The sequence below is a fragment of the Crotalus tigris genome, unplaced genomic scaffold (assembly GCF_016545835.1).
Source record: "Crotalus tigris isolate CLP2741 ecotype Arizona unplaced genomic scaffold, ASM1654583v1 scf7180000024278.498577, whole genome shotgun sequence".
Lineage (NCBI taxonomy): Eukaryota > Metazoa > Chordata > Lepidosauria > Squamata > Viperidae > Crotalus > Crotalus tigris.
In genome coordinates, this window is record NW_024100450.1 from 415,732 (window position 1) to 431,359 (window position 15,628).

At 38.3% G+C, this 15,628-nt stretch overlaps 1 protein-coding gene across 2 annotated transcripts in view; it reads right to left on the reverse strand.

Annotated features, from left to right (window-relative positions):
• Window positions 1-15,628, reverse strand: part of LOC120299110 (leucine zipper protein 2-like) — a 179,038-nt gene that overhangs the window by 113,312 nt on the left and 50,098 nt on the right. The window contains exon 3 of one of the 2 annotated variants that reach the window (XM_039323558.1): window positions 2,123-2,185. The exons of the other annotated variant lie outside the window; for it this stretch is intronic. Within the exon in view, the coding sequence (XP_039179492.1) occupies window positions 2,123-2,185 (63 nt within the window). The remainder of the gene's footprint in view (window positions 1-2,122; window positions 2,186-15,628) is intronic. 2 annotated transcript variants of the gene reach the window in all.

A 15,628-nucleotide genomic window follows, 5' to 3' on the forward strand; every position in this document is an offset into this window, starting at 1 on the left:
GTGGCTGGGGCTGAAAAAGGATGTGGAAAACTATGTAACAAGTTGTACTGTATGTGCCACAATGAAAAGAATCTCGGGGAAAATCTCTGCATTACTGCAACCCGTGGCAAACCCTTCTCAACCATGGGAAGAAATAGCTATGGACTTTATAGTAGACCTACCTGAAAGTAGTGGAAATACTGTCATCTGGACTGTAATAGACCTGTTCTCGAAGCAGGCTCATTTTATCACATGCAAAGGACTCCCATCTGTCCAACGAATGACCAAATTGTTCCTGAAACATATCTACCGGCTGCATGGCGCTCCTAAGTAAATAATCTCAGACAGGGGGGTGCAGTTCACAGCAAAGTTTTGGAGAAGTTTTCTTAAATTAATTGGATCATCTCAAGGTTTATCATCTGCTTTCCATCTGGCCACCAATGGGGCCGCAGAAGCCGCAAACAAAATGGTGGAGCAATAACTTAGATGCTACATTTCCTATCAACAGACGAACTGGGCTGATCTCCTCCCTTTTGTGGAGGTGGCGTACAATAATTCTGTGCACAGCAGCACTGGCTACACGCCTTTCAGAGTAGCCACAGGAAAAGAGTTCAACCCAATATCTGAATATCCTCAGTTGCCCTCCTCTTTCCAGACACTTGATCAGTGGGTGAGGGGATGGGAAGAAGTTTGGAAAAACACAAAAACTGCTTTAAAAAATACTTTTGATACCTATAAAAAGCAGGCTGATAAAAAGAGGGCTCCCCAAAGAACATTCCAAATTGGGGGAAAAGTCTATCTGTCAACTAAATATCTACGCCTCAAATTGCCCAGCAAGAAATTGGGACCAAAATTCTTGGGGCCTTTCCCCATAGTAAGGATTATCAACCCAGTCACGGTAGAACTAAAACTCCCTTGACTTTTGGGAAAATTCACCCAGTTGTCCATTGTAGCTTGTTGAAGCCTTATCGGGGCTCCACTTTAAGACCTCCTCCAAAGAAGGCGCCTGGGCCCCTCATAGTTGCGGGACAGACCCAGTATGAAGTAAAACATATTCTTGATTCTAGAATTTTTAAAGGGAAATTGCAGTACCTAATCCAATGGAAAGGATACCCATTGTCTGAAGCTACCTGGGTGAAATCCAGTGAAGTGAAAGCTGACAGATTGGTCAAAAGGTTTCATATGAAACACCCCAACAAACCGAATGATAACCCTTAACATAAGCTTTTGTTTATTTTACAGGATCTGTCCTTCTTGTAAGGGGAGCCGGATGTCAACGCTGCAAATATTGTATATTCTTGCTTTTGACAATATGCAGAACTGTCTGGTGTTTATGGGGTTAATACAGAGCAGAAGGGGGGTGGGGGTAAAGCCCGGGAAAGAAAGAGGAAGAAAACCTATGACCTTCACACTAATTGGATAATGTGATATATGATGGCTAATTTAGGGAGGGAACATGCTGATAATTTAACTGCTTAGAGGAAGAGAACTTAGTTCCTAGCATCCCTCCATTGTGCCTGTGCCGACATTTTGATTCAATAAAAGACTTTTAGGAAAATAAATGCCTGGAAGTTCTTTGAAATGTTTCATTAGCCGGAACCATAACAACAATATTTTACAATAGTGTAATATTTATCCCATGACAGTCATCTGCTTTGGTGTTAAATAAAAACCTAAAACATTATGTTATGAAATAAACATCCATAGTGCAAAGATTAAATCAAAATTAAATCAATAAGCAAACTAAAACTGGGACAGGAGAAAGAAAAGTTTTACAAGATGGCACAAAATAATTTTAAAAATGTTAAAATATTTCTCCTTGAAGAAGTCTTGAGGTCTTTACTTGAGAAATAAACAGCCTTATCAATGTTTTAGAACTGCTTAATTTTTCTTGGGAAGCTGTGCCTTCTGAGATCATTTTCTCCATTAAAAAAAGGCAGAAATACATGAATATTTGGATAATGTAGCATGGAAATCAAATGTACATTTCATTTTTTTCTCAAATCCCTTTGAATATGTATGTTGACATTTTTTTGTGATTTTCTTCCAATGGTGTTAGAGGAATAAAACCATTTGGTCAGATTATTTTAATACTGCACTGTCTTTAAGCAAATATCATCACCAGTTCAAGTGAGAAACTCACCTTAAATATCAAATCCTTTTTCCCATAGCGAAGGTCCTTCAGTTGGGCTTGAATCTTTTTTGACTGTAAGCAGAGGACAATATATTAATCTTTAAAGTAATGTAAATACTGCTTCATGTACAGAGTTTTAAATATAAAGTTCAGGCAATAGGACAATGTATCCTGAGATTTTTTGCGGATGGGTGGAGGGTTGCTGAATTATTACATTTTTGGGTGGATTGACCTAATCTTCTAATGAAATGAATCAGAGTTGCTCTAGTTGCACTGCTGTTTCTGCAGTAAACACATAAAGTTCAGAACAGAAAATAATCCCAATATCCCACGGATAACAGATGACTAGAAATGAATACTTGCCTTAGAGCATAAGTCATGTTCCAACACTGGAAGTTTTTAAGAAGAGACTGGACAACCATTTCTGGGTTTCCTGCCTGAGCAAGGAATTGGACTAGAAGACCTCCAAGGTCCCTTCCAACTTTATTATTATTGTTATTGTTATTATTAGTGCCATTATTATCATTATTATTATCTCCAAGGTCCCTTCTAACTCTATTATTATTATTATATGGATCATTGCACAGTCAGCCAGATGTTCAGACTGGATTTGGCATTTTGTCTACCTATCGAGTCCTTACCCAGGACCTGGGATAGGCAGATGTGGATGTTTGATGGTATTACAGATATCGTCGCAGGATGGAAGCAGTTCCTAATAAGGCTGCCTTTTGCAATTGACTAATAGCGAATTTGTCAATGCCAATGGTGTTCAAGTGGTGCTCCAGTTGTTTTGGGATTGCACCCAAGGAGCCTATTACTATTGGTACTACCCTTGCTTGCTTTTGCCACAGTCTTTCTATTTCTATTTGTAGGTCTTTGTATTTTGTTATCTTCTCCAGTTCTTTCTCTTCTATTCTGCTGTCTCCAGGCACTGCCACGTCCACTATCCAGACTTTTTTGTCTTTCTTATCGACAATTGTTAAGTCTGGGGTGTTATGTTGCAGGTGCTTGTCTGTTTGAATTCTGAAGTCCCAGAGCAGTTTAATTTTATCATTTTCTATGACTTTCTCTATTTTATGATCCCACCAGTTTTTGCTTACAGGCAAATGATATTTTTTGCAGATCTTCCAATGCACCATTGTTGCTACTTTGTCATGCCGCTGCTTGTAATCAGTCTGTGCAATCTTCTTGCAACAGCTTACCAAGTGGTCCACTGTTTCTTCAGCTTCTTTGCATAGGCGGCACTTACTGTCTGTTGCTGTCTTCTCAATTTTGACTTTGTATGCATTTGTCCTTAAGGCTTGGTCTTGTGCAGCCAGAATTAGTCCCTCGGTCTCTTTCTTCAATTTTCCTGCTCTTAGCCATTGCCAGGTTTTATTATTATCTGCTTTCCCAGCTATTTTTTTCATGTATTGGCCATGTAGTGCTTTGTCTTCCCATGCCTCTATTCTGTTCTTCATTTGGTCTTTCTTGTAGGCCAGTTTGGTCTCTCCAGTAGTTAGTAAACCTTCCTGATATACTAATTTCAGTGCATCTTCATCATTGTTCTTCAGATATTCTTCCAAAGCCATTTTTTCTTCTTCAACCATCTGATGTACTTGTAGCATTCCACGCCCACCTATTTGCCTTGGTAGATAAAGTCTATCAATGTCACTGCGTGGATGAAGGGCATGATTCATTGTCATTATTTTTCTGGTCTGCCTATCCATTGCTTTTAGTTCTGCTTGAGTCCAGTCCACTATTCCAGCTGTGTACCTAATGACTGGGATTGCCCAGGTGTTGATTGCCTTTATGGTATTTCCTCCATTGAGTTTGGACTTTAAGATCTTCTTCACTCTCTTGATGTATTCACCTCTAATCTTTTTCTTGACTTCAGTGTGCTTGATGTTGTCAGCTTGAAGGATACCCAAGTATTTGTAGTACTCTTCCTCATCCAGACTCTTAATGTTATTTTCGTGGGGCATCTTGATTCCTTCAGTTTTCACTATTTTTCCTTGTTTGATAGTAAGTGTGGCACATTTGTCCAAGCCAAACTCCATTACAATATCTTGGCTATATATACGGACAGTGTTGAGCAGCGATTCTATTTCAGATGATGTTTTTCCATACAGCTTCAGATCATCCATGTAAAGGAGGTGGGATAGTCTAGCAGATGTTTTTGATGTTTGATAGCCATGTCCTGAGTTATTCAGTATTGTTGACAGAGGAAACAGTGCAATAACAAATAGTAATGGTGATAATGAATCTCCTTGAAATATCCCTCTCTTGATATTAACCTCTCCCAGCTTCTCACCATTGATCTGCAACTGTGTCTTCCATTGTGCCATCGATCTTTGCACAAATTTTCTGATGTTTCTACTGACTCCTGTTATTTCTAGGCACTTGATTATCCAATCATGTGGCAGAGAGTCAAATGCCTTTTTGTAGTCAATCCATGCCACATTCAGGTTGGTCTTCCTTCTCTTGCAGTTTTCCAAGATCATTTTGTCTATTAGGAGTTGATCTTTTGTTCCTCTGCTATTGGGGCGGTTTCCTTTCTGCTCAGGTGGAAAGAGATTGTTTTCAACTAGATGCTGTTGTACTGCATCAGCTACCACACCAGTTAGTAATTTGAAAGTTGTTGGTAAGCAGGTAATTGGCCTGTAGTTACCTGGTGTTGCCCCTTTTGCTGGATTTTTCATTATTAGGTAGGTTTTCCCAGTTGTTAGCCACTTTTCAATTTCTCCTCCTTGTAGTATATTGTTGAACTGCTTGGCAATGAGTGGGTGTATAACAGTTAGATGTTTCAACCAAAACCCATGCAGTTCATCTTCACCTGGTGCTGACCAATTTTTGATTTTCTTTGCTCTTTTTTCTACCATTTTTGTTGTTATTACTAGTTCTTTCATTTCAACTTCTGTTTTATTTGCATCCACCTCTTTTAACCAAGCCGCATCCTTGTTGTATTTCTTTGGGTTATCCCATATCTGCTTCCAGAACTGCACTGTTTCTTCCTTGTCAGGTACTGACTGATTCCTTGCAGTTTCTCCATTGATGGATTGGTAGAAACGTTTCTGATTGGATTGAAATTGGAGGTTCTGCCTATAGTTTGCAATTCGAGCTTCATATCTACTGATTTTCCTGGCTATAGCTGTTATTTGTTGCTTTATTATTTCCAGTGCTTCCTTGATCTTCCTTGTTTCTAAGTGGTATTTCTTGATTAGGTATTCTTTGGTCTTCTTGTTCTTCAGCTTCTTTTCTTTCATCTGTTCTAGCTTGCTTGCATGTGATCTTAACTTGCTGATCTTATTTTCTAGTCTAACCTTCCATTTTTGTGGTGCACTGTTTGTTTGTTTTTCTTCTTTGTTGATTTTGCATCCCAGGTATTCAGTTATAACTGCAGCTGTGCTGTACATTAGTTGGTTTGTTTCTTGCAGTGAATTGGTGCTTATACTTGCTATTGCAGTATTTGCATCTTTTAATGCTTGTGCTAGCTGTTTCTTTGGAACAAGCTTCAATGCAGGCAGCCTTATTCTGTTGTTTTTGTGCTGTTCTAGATGCTCAGTTATTCTTTGTTTCAATTCTTTTATTTCTTTAGTTAGAGGGTTTTGTTCTTCCTGAGGAAGAGGTGCCTGGTTTCCAAATGAGAACAGTTGTATATCTCTGCTGGATTCCTTCACTGCCAACTCCCCCTGGTTTGCCTCTACATTCTGAATTACTTCTGGTAAGGCTTTGATTTCTTTGCCCTGGGTAAACCTTTGCAGTTCGTCCAATTCTGTTTCTGTGAATATTTTATTTCGTGTTATAAATCGGCGTTGATCTGCTAGTCTCTGTTCTGTTATTTCTGATTCTGGATGTTGTTCTTTCCAGAACTGGTGCATTCGTTTTAGATATCCTCTTCTTGTTGGACTTGATCTGTAGTAACAGATCATTATTTCTTTGTTTTCCATCACTGTGTATCTGCGACGGGTAAACACCTTTTCTTCCAGTAGTTCTGCAGCTGCTGGCCCTGGTTGCTCAGCCAACAGTCCTGAGTCCTGTAACCCATTTTTCACCAGATATCCAGGAACTCCAATATCTAGCACGGACCTTGTTAACCCGGGCGACATCCGAGCCGGTATGGCATTCTGAAATTTACGTCTCACCATATTTTGTATGGGAGAGACACTCTTTGTCTGACTCCTCTGATGAGACCTGTCCAGTATGGTTGAACCTCTGGCATAGCTCTCATCTTCCTCAGAGTACACAAGCCCCACAATCACGTCAAGGTAGTGCCTCACTGGGGGGTTATTATTATTATTATTATTATTATTATTATTATTATTATTATTATTATTATTATTATTATTATTTTGCCATTATTATCATTATTATTATCTCCAAGGTCCCTTCCAACTCTGTTATTCTATTCTATTTCTGGAAGTAGCTAGAAGGATCTTCTGCAGGGGATTAATAGATGCACTTGTTTTCACAAGGATAAGATTTGGGAAGAAGAACAGAAACACATTAAGTCTAGCCTATAGGAAGAGCTCCCACACTTCGCTGAATTGGGCTACCGCAATTAAAAACAAATGAAGTAATACACTTTGCTATCTCCAGAGATGACCCAGATATCACTAAATCACAGTTAAAAGAACAGAATTGTGCTAATGTTGCTGGGTGAGGGAGAAGTGCTCAGTGCCAATCAATTGGCATACAAGAAATGGTTCTCCCAATTTTGGAACAAACCCCCAAACTTCATTAAACAAAACTAAGCCCAAAACTATTCACTTACTAGTGGACAAAGTCTTGAAGCAATACTCCAAAAGTTACTATCTTTACTTCTTTGTTACCTACATTTAGCAATAAGTAAATGAGGCAATGGAATCTCAAATGCCAATGAAGAAAGTCTCTTTATGGATCAAGGTTCATTAATGAAATAATTTCAATACAACAGAACTCATCCAGGTTTATAAAGTGCCCTTGTTAACCCTATCTTAGTTTAATGATGCTAAATTAGTTTTATGAACACTGCTGTTCACTGGTCTTGGAATCCCATTATTATTATTATCGATCATCGCACAGTCAGCCAGATGTTCAGACTGGATTTGGCATTTTGTCTACCTATCGAGTCCTTACCCAGGACCTGGGATAGGCAGATGTGGATGTTTGATGTATTACAGGTATCGTCGCAGGATGGAAGCAGTTCCTAATAAGGCCGCCTTTTGCAATTGACTAATAGCGAATTTGTCAATGCCAATGGTGTTCAAGTGGTGCTCCAGTTGTTTTGGGATTGCACCCAAGGAGCCTATGACTATTGGTACTACCCTTGCTTGCTTTTGCCACAGTCTTTCTATTTCTATTTGTAGGTCTTTGTATTTTGTTATCTTCTCCAGTTCTTTCTCTTCTATTCTGCTATCTCCAGGCACTGCCACGTCCACTATCCAGACTTTTTTGTCTTTCTTATCGACAATTGTTAAGTCTGGGGTGTTATGTTGCAGGTGCTTGTCTGTTTGAATTCTGAAGTCCAGAGCAGTTTAATTTTATCATTTTCTATGACTTTCTCTATTTTATGATCCCACCAGTTTTTGCTTACAGGCAAATGATATTTTTTGCAGATCTTCCAATGCACCATTGTTGCTACTTTGTCATGCCGCTGCTTGTAATCAGTCTGTGCAATCTTCTTGCAACAGCTTACCAAGTGGTCCACTGTTTCTTCAGCTTCTTTGCATAGGCGGCACTTACTGTCTGTTGCTGTCTTCTCAATTTTGACTTTGTATGCATTTGTCCTTAAGGCTTGGTCTTGTGCAGCCAGAATTAGTCCCTCGGTCTCTTTCTTCAATTTTCCTGCTCTTAGCCATTGCCAGGTTTTATTATTATCTGCTTTCCCAGCTATTTTTTTCATGTATTGGCCATGTAGTGCTTTGTCTTCCCATGCCTCTATTCTGTTCTTCATTTGGTCTTTCTTGTAGGCCAGTTTGGTATCTCCAGTAGTTAGTAAGCCTTCCTGATATACTATTTCAGGGCATCTTCATCATTGTTCTTCAGATATTCTTCCAAAGCCATTTTTTCTTCTTCAACCATCTGATGTACTTGTAGCATTCCACGCCCACCTATTTGCCTTGGTAGATAAAGTCTATCAATGTCACTGCGTGGATGAAGGGCATGATTCATTGTCATTATTTTTCTGGTCTGCCTATCCATTGCTTTTAGTTCTGCTTGAGTCCAGTCCACTATTCCAGCTGTGTACCTAATGACTGGGATTGCCCAGGTGTTGATTGCCTTTATGGTATTTCCTCCATTGAGTTTGGATTTTAAGATCTTCTTCACTCTCTTGATGTATTCACCTCTAATCTTTTTCTTGACTTCAGTGTGCTTGATGTTGTCAGCTTGAAGGATACCCAAGTATTTGTAGTACTCTTCCTCATCCAGATTCTTAATGTTATTTTCGTGGGGCATCTTGATTCCTTCAGTTTTCATTATTTTTCCTTGTTTGATAGTAAGTGTGGCACATTTGTCCAAGCCAAACTCCATTACAATATCTTGGCTATATATACGGACAGTGTTGAGCAGCGATTCTATTTCAGATGATGTTTTTCCATACAGCTTCAGATCATCCATGTAAAGGAGGTGGGATAGTCTAGCAGATGTTTTTGATGTTTGATAGCCATGTCCTGAGTTATTCAGTATTGTTGACAGAGGAAACAGTGCAATAACAAATAGTAATGGTGATAATGAATCTCCTTGAAATATTCCTCTCTTGATATTAACCTCTCCCAGCCTCTCACCATTGATCTGCAACTGTGTCTTCCATTGTGCCATCGATCTTTGCACAAATTTTCTGATGTTTCTACTGACTCCTGTTATTTCTAGGCACTTTATTATCCAATCATGTGGCAGAGAGTCAAATGCCTTTTTGTAGTCAATCCATGCTACATTCAGGTTGGTCTTCCTTCTCTTGCAGTTTTCCAAGATCATTTTGTCTATTAGGAGTTGATCTTTTGTTCCTCTGCTATTGGGGCGGTTTCCTTTCTGCTCAGGTGGAAAGAGATTGTTTTCAACTAGATGCTGTTGCACTGCATCAGCTACTACACCAGTTAGTAATTTGAAAGTTGTTGGTAAGCAGGTAATTGGCCTGTAGTTACCTGGTGTTGCCCCTTTTGCTGGATTTTTCATTATTAGGTAGGTTTTCCCAGTTGTTAGCCACTTTTCAATTTCTCCTCCTTGTAGTATATTGTTGAACTGTTTGGCAATGAGTGGGTGTATAACAGTTAGATGTTTCAACCAAAACCCATGCAGTTCATCTTCACCTGGTGCTGACCAATTTTTGATTTTCTTTGCTCTTTTTTCTACCATTTTTGTTGTTATTGCTAGTTCTTTCATTTCAACTTCTGTTTTATTTGCATCCACCTCTTTTAACCAAGCCGCATCCTTATTGTATTTCTTTGGGTTATCCCATATCTGCTTCCAGAACTGCACTGTTTCTTCCTTGTCAGGTACTGACTGATTCCTTGCAGTTTCTCCATTGATGGATTGGTAGAAACGTTTCTGATTGGATTGAAATTGGAGGTTCTGCCTATAGTTTGCAATTCGAGCTTCATATCTACTGATTTTCCTGGCTATAGCTGTTATTTGTTGCTTTATTATTTCCAGTGCTTCCTTGATCTTCCTTGTTTCTAAGTGGTATTTCTTGATTAGGTATTCTTTGGTCTTCTTGTTCTTCAGCTTCTTTTCTTTCATCTGTTCTAGCTTGCTTGCATGTGATCTTAACTTGCTGATCTTATTTTCTAGTCTAACCTTCCATTTTTCTGGTGCACTGTTTGTTTGTTTTTCTTCTTTGTTGATTTTGCATCCCAGGTATTCAGTTATAACTGCAGCTGTGCTGTACATTAGTTGGTTTGTTTCTTGCAGTGAATTGGTGCTTATACTTGATATTGCAGTATTTGCATCTTTTAATGCTTGTGCTAGCTGTTTCTTTGGAACAAGCTTCAATGCAGGTAGCCTTATTCTGTTGTTTTTGTGCTGTTCTAGATGCTCAGTTATTCTTTGTTTCAATTCTTTTATTTCTTTAGTTAGAGGGTTTTGTTCTTCCTGAGGAAGAGGTGCCTGGTTTCCAAATGAGAACAGTTGTATATCTCTGCTGGATTCCTTCACTGCCAACTCCCCCTGGTTTGCCTCTACATTCTGAATTACTTCTGGTAAGGCTTTGATTTCTTTGCCCTGGGTAAACCTTTGCAGTTCGTCCAATTCTGTTTCTGTGAATACTTTATTTCGTGTTATAAATCGGCGTTGATCTGCTAGTCTCTGTTCTGTTATTTCTGATTCTGGATGTTGTTCTTTCCAGAACTGGTGCATTCGTTTTAGATATCCTCTTCTTGTTGGACTTGATCTGTAGTAACAGATCATTATTTCTTTGTTTTCCATCACTGTGTATCTGCGACGGGTAAACACCTTTTCTTCCAGTAGTTCTGCAGCTGCTGGCCCTGGTTGCTCAGCCAACAGTCCTGAGTCCTGTAACCCATTTTTCACCAGATATCCAGGAACTCCAATATCTAGTGCGGACCTTGTTAACCCGGGCGACGTCCGAGCCGGTATGGCATTCTGAAATTTACGTCTCACCATATTTTTTATGGGAGAGACACTCTTTGTCTGACTCCTCTGATGAGACCTGTCCAGTATGGTTGAACCTCTGGCATAGCTCTCATCTTCCTCAGAGTACACAAGCCCCACAACCACGTCAAGGTAGTGCCTTATTATTATTATTATTATTATTTCCTAGTTTTTAGTGACTGCCCTCCCTTCCTTATTTATTCAAATCTAGGCAACTTCCCAGTCCTTCATTATTTGTTCCTTTTTATGACTTTTACAAAATGTTATTCACAAATTGGATGGCCAATCTAAAATCCAAGACTTTGTAAAAAATAATAATAATAAGAAGGAAGTACTAAAATAATTCTTAAGCATGTACAAGAAGTGTTTAAAGACCTTTCACCACACTATGTTCCAAGCAGATATTGGTAGATAATTAGAGCAAGTCACTTTGGTGTAATAGTTAGAGGTAGTGGGTGACTAAGAATTCTAGTACTGCTTTAGCACACAACCAGCTGAGTGACCTTGGACTAATCACTTTCTCTCTCAGCCCTAGGAAGAAGGCAATTTAAACTACTACTAATATTGTTGCCAAAATAATGCATGGATGTCTTCGTGCAATTGACAGGAAACAAAATTGAATTGAAGGAACAGAAAGAGGGGGAGGGGAAAAATATGAAGTCCCCCTTGCAAATTATAGTTCCAAATGGATTTGAAAAAGAAACAGATGATACTTCTGGCAAGGATGTATTGCTTGTATGTTTTCTGTCACTGCATATCACCCAATTAATATGTAATGTAGGATAGATGCCAACAATTCACAAGAAGCATCCAAAATATCTTTTGAATTATTAATTCATGCAAACAGCTACATGTTCATGTGGCCAGATGAAGGCTATCAGCACAGTAAGATATTTAATCAGAACTAGTTGTTGTCATAAGGTTTTAGCAATACGCACCTTGTCATTCCAAACATGCTTATAAAAAGAGTTTGCATAATATTCTGTCTGCCTGCTGCCTGCCTGCCTGCCTGCCTATCTACCTACCTATCATCTATCTATCTATCTATCTATCTATCTATCTATCTATCTATCTATCTATCTACACCTACTCCAATACAAGCTATGTTTTCCATCACCAAAATCTGTTCCTTTTCCAGAATCCCATATATATAATCATCTTTGGCTAGATGACATTTCTTGCCATTTCTGTTGATAAGTCAATATTTGAAGTATTTTAACTCATGATTAAAATTCAGCATAATGTCATTACTTTGAAGTTACTCAAACTGTTTGAAATATACAGCTCATAAAGTGCTTTTTTATCATTAGATTCCAAATGCCTCTGTTGCACCAAGTTCCTGCTGTGCAGGAGAACTCTACTGCAGATCCTGTTATTTCAAGAAAACTCACAGCCAAGCAGATTTATTTTTAAACACATCTTCTATTATAAAATATATATTCCCTTGGAAAGATGATCAGTGAGCAATTCCAGGAAATTGTCACTTCAGGCCTTCATGATAAAACTACAATTTACCTACAGCGAATACTCAAATGAACAGTTTTATTACTTTATTTTGCAAAAAGGCAAATTCCCTAACCCTAAACCAGTGGTTCTCAACCTGTGGGTCGGGACCCCATTTGGGGTCGAACGACCATTTCACGGGGGTTGCCAAACAAGGCTGTCCGCCATTTTTTCCCCCTTTTCTTTGGCCACGCCCCTGGCACCCAGTGATGTATAAGTGGTTGGGGGTCACCACAGCATGGGGAACTGTATTATGGGGTCGCGGCATTAGAAAGGTTGAGAACCACTGCCCTAAACCTTCCCCTATTTAAATTAAAACTATTGTGTTAGCTTATTCGGAGTTATGCTTCAATGTGTATGTCTGTTTGTGTATGCACGCACACGTTCAGTATATTCCAAAACACTTGGTAAAAGGAATCTATTAAAAAATAGTAAAGATATGCTTATTAGAAAAAGAACATACAGAAGAAAAAAAAACTGGTGGGCCAATAGGGCAATATTAAGCCTACAAGTCCCAGAATTCCTGACCCTGTTGTCCATATGAACAGGAGAATTGAGAAAGGATGGGTTAATGTATTCAGATAACAAAACAAAGGAGAAAAAGAAGAGGGCACTATAAATATTTCATAATTTTGATTAGGAAAGACAATAAGGCAATGGTGGTTATAATATACTGATTTGGATGGTTTTGTTGCACTGTTATCACAACTGGCCACCAACTATCTTTGGAGATCAACAATAGACAACGTCACTGTTTAATAATCCCTCTATTATTGTGAGTAGTGGGGGTACTTTTTCTTGTTTTAATTTGTGATGTACACTTTTCCATTTTATGATTGACAAACTTTCTGTCTGGTTTAGGCAATAGACTTCAGTCTGTAGAAGTCTATCGTCTATTCAGCTGAGGAAGGACTGGCCTTCAACTGAGTTAATGCTTATTTTGATCCCTATTGCCTTTTAGAACTGTCTTTTACTCTAAATGCTAAAATGCTAAATGCTAAAATTTACTCTAAATGCTAAAACAGCAATTTAAAAAGTTCTTGTAAATAGAAAGGTACTGATCTGAAACATACCCACAGCTTCCTCCATTTCATCTTCCTTCCTTCCTTTTTTTTATTACTGTGAGCATCCTACCTTTCTCTGTCATTTTTTAAAAATAATTAAAACTAAGAAATCTGGTGCCATACTTTTCTTCATTTTTCCAATCACTTGAGATAGAAGTATTCACTCCCACCTCGAATGTAGCCCTTAGATGATTTGGGCTACTTGGGAGTTGGTGATTGGAGATTGACATAATGATGACTACAAGACCAACTAAATGGGAACACCTCCCCCCCCTGCAAAAAAAAATCTGTGTTGTGCCTGTATCTATGTGCATTTCTTTAACTTAACAGAATAAAGAACAACAGAGTCTTCTATTTCAACCCCCAGCTCAAGCAGCAGACCCTATACTAGTCTGGAGAAGTGACTGTCCAAACTCTTCCTAAAAACCTCAGTGAGGGTGCACTCACAACTTTTGAAGGCGATCTGTTCACTGATTAATTGTTCCCATTGTTAGGAATTTTCTTCTTAATTTTAGGTTGGATCTCTCTTTGATAAGATTTCATCAATTACTTCTTGTCTTGCTCTCAGGTGAATAGGTTGTGTCCCACTCTTCTTTTTGACAGGATCTCAAATCTTGTAGACTCCTTCTCTTAGATTAGATTAGACATATCCAGTTCCTGCAACTCTTCCTCATATGTTTTAGCCACTAGACCTCTAATCATCTTTGTTGCTCTTTTCTGCATATTTTTTTAGAATCTATTTTACTTTGTGTATGTGTGGCAGGACCTTTGTTGGAGCAGGAAGGTGGGTGGGCACAGCAGCAGAGGAATTATTCAATGGGATAGCATGGTAGTCTGCAATCTGGGCTGAACACTTTGAAAGCCCTTACTAAAGTATCTCAGTCCATTTCAGTGAATCAGCTTGGGCACAGGATAGAGTACGTTTTCAATGATGAATGCAAACAAACTCAATGGCATAAAAATCAATGTTGACTGCTTCTTGCTATCTAATGTTTTAAGTAGAATTCCACAAATAACAAATGACTCGATGAAAGTTTGTCTTGATTTTGGGATGGTAGTACTCTCCTCATTCCACATGTGAAAATAAAGCAGAGTAGTGATTGAGTCATAACTCTGAAATGGGTAACAGATGAAAGTCCTCTAGTAGACCTGACGGAAGTAAGCTTCTTTAAGCAATTCAGGCTGGGCTGTATGAGATGCTCAATTTATCTTCTGCCAGTGGAGCATAGTGAGGTGCCTCAGAACATCATCTCCAAGGGATTGTAACCACTCCTATCAGCATTTATTTACATAGTTATGTTGCTATGTTTAATGGTTGTTCAGCTTTGGGAATCAATTTAATTTGGCCTTTTAGGAATGGAAAATAGAAGCCCCCTACCTCCTAGAGAAAGAAGTGTCTGTCATTTTCCAATAATTTGTTTTGGATTAGGTTGAAACAGCAGCTCCAAAAATGTCCTCCCTTTTCTGGCAATTATTATGGATGGATGGTAGTAGCAATAAATTTGGATCAAATTGTGTTATTGTTCACAGAAAACAACAGTTTCCTTGCAGCATATGGACATTCCTTGTTGTTGTTGTTTTTTGTCATTTTGTTTTACTGTTTTGTGTGTAAAAATAATGCAAGCACAACTGAATTCCTTAGGTGAACAGCTGCAGAGAAAGTTAAATTGAAGCTGAAGTAATACATTATTACTTTTTATTTATTCCTGTGTTGCAAGATTTATGAGTTTACCTGGTTAGTCTGACAAAATTTTGCTTTAATTTTGGCATATGTTTCAAATAGAAAGTCTTGAATCCATGCTAATTATTAGCATTGTCATATATACAATTACTTGCCTTTATAGCATGAAACAGACATTTCGAAGCACTTCCATAGAATCTTAAGATGTTGGAAAGCTTATTAGTAACTCTATTTTTTAAAATAAATACCACCAAGCAAGTTGTGTCTAAATAAAGCTCATTTGTGGCTACTGGTGTTTTTCTGTAGCACATGTTACTAAATTCTAGAGAAGAGTTTTAACTGACCAGGTGATGGAACATGATTTAATTTGTTTATAGAATCTTTTAATGCAGCGGAAGAAGCAAGATTAATTATTTTTTTGAAGTTAAAAAGTTTGAAATCCATTGACATAAATAAAAATATTCTATAACTGATGAAACATGAAAACAAATATAAGTAAAGGTTTGTTTGGAAAATGCAACCCCATAATGTAATGTAGGCTGAATTGCCTCCAGTAGTTATTTGTGCAATCTATTCCAGCATAATATATTCCCAGGAGAATTCCTGAAGATAGAAGCATGTTCATTAACCATTTCCCCAGATCAGCAATCCTGAGACACTGCAAAAGCCAAAGTTAATTGCTTAAGTCAACTATTTGGT